The sequence below is a fragment of the Mastomys coucha genome, unplaced genomic scaffold (assembly GCF_008632895.1).
Source record: "Mastomys coucha isolate ucsf_1 unplaced genomic scaffold, UCSF_Mcou_1 pScaffold22, whole genome shotgun sequence".
In the NCBI taxonomy this organism is placed as follows: domain Eukaryota; kingdom Metazoa; phylum Chordata; class Mammalia; order Rodentia; family Muridae; genus Mastomys; species Mastomys coucha.
Genome location: NW_022196905.1, coordinates 249,051,764 through 249,058,372, shown reverse-complemented (window position 1 = coordinate 249,058,372; position 6,609 = coordinate 249,051,764). Strand labels below are relative to the sequence as shown.

The 6,609-nt window shown below is 41.2% G+C and overlaps 1 protein-coding gene across 1 annotated transcript in view; it reads right to left on the bottom strand.

Moving 5' to 3' along the window:
* The window catches only part of Cog4 (component of oligomeric golgi complex 4), a 38,625-nt gene that overhangs the window by 13,475 nt on the left and 18,541 nt on the right, over positions 1 to 6,609 (bottom strand). The window contains exons 9-11 of the mRNA XM_031341443.1: positions 5,838 to 5,971; positions 1,130 to 1,248; positions 494 to 660 (exon numbers count right to left, since the gene is read on the bottom strand). Coding sequence (XP_031197303.1) covers positions 494 to 660; positions 1,130 to 1,248; positions 5,838 to 5,971 — 420 coding nt within the window. The remainder of the gene's footprint in view (positions 1 to 493; positions 661 to 1,129; positions 1,249 to 5,837; positions 5,972 to 6,609) is intronic.

The following is a 6,609-nucleotide window of genomic DNA, read 5'->3' as shown; positions in this document are numbered from 1 at the left end:
AACCAACAACTAACAAAACCAAAATCAATAAGGGGGGAGAGTGTGCTTGGCTGGTAGAAATAGAAACTATGCCTGTCACTATAACCACTTTTCTTATCTAAACTACATGCTTTTCTCTGGGTCTGAGGGTAATGACACCTTCAACATATTTTAGTGAATTAAGTTAAGTATTAGAAATTAGGCACTTAAGGTATTTGGCTAAGAGACAGACAGAAATATCTATCTTTTCTTTTTAGACAGGGTTTTTCTGAGGTCTTGGCTATCCTGGAATTCACTCTGCAGGACAAGATGGCCCTGAACTCAAAGATCCACCTGCCTCTGCCTCCCAAGTGCTGGGATTAAAGGAGTGTGTCATCAGGCCCAGATAGCTTAATCTTGTTTACAACCAAATTTGACCCATAAAGAAAAAAAAGGAAAGAAACAAATAAGACAAGGAATCAAATACAGCTAGAACTTTTATGCCCAAGAAAGCAGAAAAGGGCGTCAACAGTACCTGAAGTCAGCTTCCAGCTCTCTGGTGGCAAGGTTGATCATGGCACAGAGACAGTCGATGTTAGAGCTGGACAGAGCCCGCCCAATGCACTTTTTAACAATGTAGAAGACATCATCCACCATGCTGGATGTCAACTGGCCCTTCTCATAGGTATCCATAGCCACAGCCTATCAAAAGGCAAAGTCCTCAGTGAGTATCGCAGTCCTTATGTTCCAGATAGTTCTGGTTATACTAGCCCTGTCTCCAAACCATTTCTTATACTTTGTCCATTTGGTCACAGCTTGACAAAAGCTCACTTCTCTAATGATCACTACATTAAGAAACAGTATTTGGGGCCTTTGCTTTGGCAATATCCATTACCTGGGATGTCAGACACAGGAGAGGTCCTACCCCATATATCTGCTGGGAGGAGGGGAACAAGCAGGCTCCATGGGAGTTAAGCTGTTCTTTTGTAATCTTTGGGAAAGACCCAGCTAGGAATGTGAAGAATATATCAACTTGAGAGAGGTCTTCTTACTACATCCAAAAGTACTCTCAAAGCAGGACTCAGAAATATGGCAGGTTCCAGTCGTTTCCTTCAGCCTGGCTTCTTGGACAGGAAGCCCCATTTGCAAGAGATGTATCCTAATGTCCTACCTTATTGACAGTCTCTCTCATGAAGTACTCCTCCATGGTAATATAGAAGCCAATTAGCTCCTGCATGGTACAGCTCAATAGGCAGTTATTGAGGAGTTTGTCCAGGCACTTCTGGTGCTCTAGGGGACAGCCAAGAAAGGAATATTCACTTTTCCCCCCAAGGGAATGAGAGCAATGTTTTTCATTTATCAAGTTCCCTTCTAGTCTTTTTTCCAAACAGGTACATATTTTCCATGATTAAAATCAGTGTAGATAGTATTTTTCTATATCTTTTTTCTGTAGCTTATTTTTTTCATTTACTTATTTTATTTTATTTATGTGTGTACACTGTCACTCTCTTCAGACACACCAGAGAAGAAGATGAAGATGGTTGTGAGCTATGTGGTTTCTGGGAATTGAAATCAGGATCTCTAGAAGAGCAGTCAGTGCTTTTAACTGCTGAGCCACCTCTCCTGCCCTAGTTTAATTATTTTTAAAGACTTATTTGATTACTTACTTATGTATATGTATGTGTGCTTATGTGTATGCAAATGAATGACTGCAGAGGTCAGAAGAGAGCATCCCCTGGAGTTACAAGTGATTGTGAGCTATCCAATAAGCCTTAGAAACTCTGAACCTCTGAAAGATCGGCAAGTACTCTTACCCACTGAACTACTTCTCAGCCTCTTAATTACTATTACCTTTTCCCTTGGGACACTAGGATGAAGCCAGGGCCTTGTACATAATAGATGATTCTCCTGCCTCAGCCTCCCATGTCCTGGGATTACAGACCACTATACTCACTGGACATTTTGTTAGATAATTTATATTTTTTAAATTTTATCTGTTTATGTTTGAGACAATGTTTTACTACATCTTGAACCATTCTGTCCTGAACTCACAGAGTTCTATCTGCCTCTATCTCCAGAGCGCTAGGACTAGAGGTGTGGGCTACCATCTACAGCCCTAACTCCAGTTTTAGACACCTGCGTCTTTTCTTTCCTTCTTTTTTTCCTTCTCTGTTTTGGTTTGAGACAGGGTTTCTCTGTATAACCCTAGCTATCTGTAGACCAGGTGGGCCTTGAACTCAGGGATCTCTCTATCTCTACCTCCTGAGTGCTGGGATCAAAGGCATGTACCACCACCTTGGCTAACATGTGGGTTATTTCTAAATTTTTCTTTCATAACTGGAAATCATAGTAATTGAAGAAAATAGTGAACATTTTTGAAAAAAAAATTTACTTTTATGTGTGGGGAGCCGTGAATCTTGAGAGGCATTCGCCATGGCAAGATGGTGCCTAAACAACTGTTTGCGAATGTGCGTAGAGAACTGTTTGCGCATGTGTGTAGAGTGAAAAGACGCCATGTCACGGCCCATCCCGGGGCGTTACGTAGGGTAATGAGCGAACAGCCAATCATGAGCAGACACGCCATGCTGTGGGCAGATACCCTGCACTGTGGTGTATATAAGCAGTGCGGATTTTGGGTTCGACCCCCCTTTTTCCCTATGGATGGAGACAATAAACGTTGCTGCAGAAGGAACCTAGTGTCCGCGTGTTATGTATGTATATGAGTGTTTGGCCTGCATGTAAATGTTCTGTATGAATGTCTGGTACTTATGGAGGCCAGAAGAGGGAACCTCTTTTCTCGTACTAGAGTTACAGATGGTTGGGAGCAGTCACATAGGTACTGGGAACAAAACCGAAGTCCAGAGTTCTTAACTGTTGATCCACTTCTCCCAGAGAGAACAATTCTGTACAAATAATTTAATTCCTTTTCACTAGTTTCTCCAAGATGACACAGAAATCTAAAGATGTATGTTTCCAGGGTAAAAACCAAACTACTCTAGATATAAAGCACTTCATCCTCTATATCAGCACTGTCTAGCTGCTCAATAGGAGTACAAATCTTAAAATTATTTATTATTATCATACAAATTAAATCTTAAATTAAATCTTAAAACTATTTATTATTATCGTACAAATTTTAAACTATTTATTATTATTGTGTGTATGTTAATAATGTATTGGAGTATGGGCCACACATGCCATATGTTCTTGTGGAGTTCAGAGGAGAACGGTAAGGGAGACAGCTTTTGAAGATACCATAGATTCTAGGGATAGAACTCAGGTCATAAGGCTTGTAGAGCAAGCATTTTCATGGTCTGAGCCATCTCGCCAGTCAAAGACATGTTTTATAACTATGCTGTCTAATATCGTAGTCAAAAGCCATGGCATGGCTGAGGAAATAACTCAGTAGGTAAAGTGCTTGCTGTACAATCACAGGACCAGAATTCAGATTCCCTGACCGTCATGGTAAAAAAATCAGAGGAAAGTCTCAGGGAAGATGGCACATACATTCAATTTCAGATCTCAGAGGAAGAGGTAGGGAGATCTCTGTAAATTTCAGACAGACCTGGCCTACACAGTTCCAGGCCAGCCAGGGTTACATAGTGAGAACCTATTCCAAACCAAAACCAAAACTGAATCAGGAGAGTGAGGCAGCCTGCTTGTAATCCTATTCTCGGAGAGGGAAACAGGAATCCTGAGAGCAAACCAGCTAGCCAATATAAGGCTCACTGAAGAAGATACCAATACTTGACTTTAGGCCTTCACACACATGTGAACATACACATATGTGCAAAAAAAAAAAAAAGCCATGGCAGATTATTTTCCCCCCATTAATGAAGTCTTGCTAACCTAGGCTGGGTCAGTAGCTCAGGGTACACACAAGCTTGTGGGAGTATTTCTGTCTTAGACAAGTGTTGAGGGCTGGACTAATCCAAGGCTTGCTCCAAGGCTCTGATGCATGGAGAAGGAACTTAGCTCCTTCTTTAAAACCAGGAATGTACTTGGCAGAGCCAGTAATAGCCTGGATTCAGGGCCCTGGGAGATATTCCTTGAGGCTTTGATGTAGGAAACTAGGAATATGCTTTGGCAGAGCTGGGTAATGGCTTGGGGCCTGGGCCTTGGGGGAGCTATTAATGGCTTTGGGTCCCGAGAACCCAACTCTTTCCTCAAGGATGCTGTGTACTTGGTCTGTAATGTTCTGGAAAAACCTGTGTTCTCCTAGTGTATCATTCTTTGCCTAGCTTCCTGTTGACTTTGTCCCATCATATGAGCTTCTGTTGACCTGGTCCCATTTCTCCCTGAAAGCAGTCCATAAGGATGCTGTTCTTGATAAGCCTGCCTGGCCTAAGGTATACTTTACAAAAGATCTCCTAGCCCACCTGCTCTATCTTTTTTATCCCTGATCCTCTGGATCTTCCTTCTTAGGACCCTGTCACTAAAGCATGACTTGCTGGTCCAGGTCTTCCAAATACAGGCATTATCAGTGTGCTACCATGCCTAACTTCATGGCAACTCTTGAGACTTGAAATATGGCTAAGGACCAAGGAGTTGAATTTTAAAATTTTAACTTTACTTAAACTTATTTATGTTTATTTATTTTTTAGGACAGAGTTTTCCCTGTGTAGTTGTGGCTGGCCTGGAACTCACTGTGTAGACCAGGCTGGACTTAAACTCAGAGATCTACCACTGCCTCCAGTGCTAGAATTAAAAGCATGCACTACATGCCCAATTTGATTTTAGTTAAATCTTAGTTTCAGGGAGCTGAAGAGACAATTGGCAGTTAAGAGCATTTAAGTGCTCTTCCAGAGGTCCTGAGTTCAATTCTCAGCAAGCACATGGTGGCATACAACCATATGTAATGGGATGGATTCCTTCTCCTGTACATGAAGACAGATCACTCATGTACATAAAATACATGAATAAATAAATCTTAAAAAAAAACACACTAGGTAAATTTTAATTTCAATAGTCACTCATATGCGGCCAGTGGCTATTATACCATACAACATAGGTCTGAACAGTGGTAGAATTACAGGCACATGTGGCCATGTCTGACTTTTTTTTTTTTGAAACAGGGTTTTTCTGTGTAGCCCTGGCTGTCCTGGAACTTACTATGTAGACATGGCTGGTTTTGTACTCACAGAGATCTGCCTGCCTCTGCCTCCTGGATGCTGGGGTTTAAAGGCATGCACCACTACTACCCAGCCTTTTTTTTTTTTTTTTTTTTAATTATTGCTACTTCAGATCTTCATTTTGTACAGCAAACACTCTTAGCCAGTGAGCCATCTCTGACACTGCTAAGTCCCTAACTCTAAGTAAATATGTAATTCCCTTTAAACAGATTAAGTACATCTCCTGCCGTGTTTTATTGACACAAGCCACAAAGAATGTCAGGTCTACAGGTTAAATAATTCAGCGTGGGGACTGGGTGTAGTTCTATTTTTTGTTTGTATTATATACTTAAGTTTACTGAGGTAAACTTCTAGTCCACAGAATTCACCATTGTATGTGTACAATCCAATGATCTTTAGCAAGTTATTATATTTGTGCAACAATGGCTACTATGAAGTTTTAGAATATTTGTCATTTAAAAGTTCACTAGTATGAACAGGTCTTTTCTATTATTTGAATCTTTAAACAGACACATTTCCCAAGTCTAACTATAAACCAGAGCTGACATAAAGAAAAGTGTAAGAAATGAAAGGCCATCAGTTTTCCTTGGCTTTATATAAAGTGTTCAGAAGTTTCAAAATTCCAGTCCAATTTTAAAATGTGGTGCACTGAATAATCCCACTAAAAGGCAATTTGTTTCCTCAGTAAGACCTCAGCGCCAACTGCTTATGCCAGTCCTCCCATCAAACATGAGAAGTATGTTTTACCTTGCTTTACTTCTTCTGAAGCCATGGAGTCTCCCACCTCAAAATCTGCACTGATCCTCTTCCTGAGGAATCGTAAGTACAGTTCACTTCGCGCATTCATCAGGGTAACCTCAGTCAAGACGGGGTCCAGCTCCCTGAGACACAGAGCATAGGGAGTAGGAACAGTCTGTCCCTATAATGGCAAGGCTTCAGGGTAAACAGGCTCCTGCTCCTAACCCAGGCATGTCAGGGTAGCTAGCTAAGTCTGACGATGCTTGTGCTGCCTTGCTTGTTATAGAGACAGCTATCAATCACATTTTCTTTTTTCTTTCTTCCCTTCTCTCTCTCCCTCCCTACTCTCCTCTCTCTTTCTTTTTTAGTAGGGTCTCTCCATGTAGCCCTAGCTGTCCTAGAACTCACCTGTTTCTGCCTCCCAAGTGCTGAGATGAAATATGTGCCAATACACCCAGCTTCACTCACATTTTCCACTTGGCAGTGGCTGAATCATTTACCTCCAATATGAAAATTACCTATGCTTCTGTGAAAGGAAATATACTTCTCTAATCTTAAATTGAGCCATGAGATTTAGGACATACCATTAAACTATACCCAATCCATCTACCTCAGGGAACAGACAAAACAATCCTGAGAAAACAAATTGGAGGACTTAAACTTGCTGATTTCACAACTTACTACAGGGCTGAGAGATGGCTCCCTGGATAAGAGTGCTTGCTGCATAAAATGAAAGCCTGAGTTGGAATTTCTAGCACCCATGTTTTGTTTTTTGGGTTTT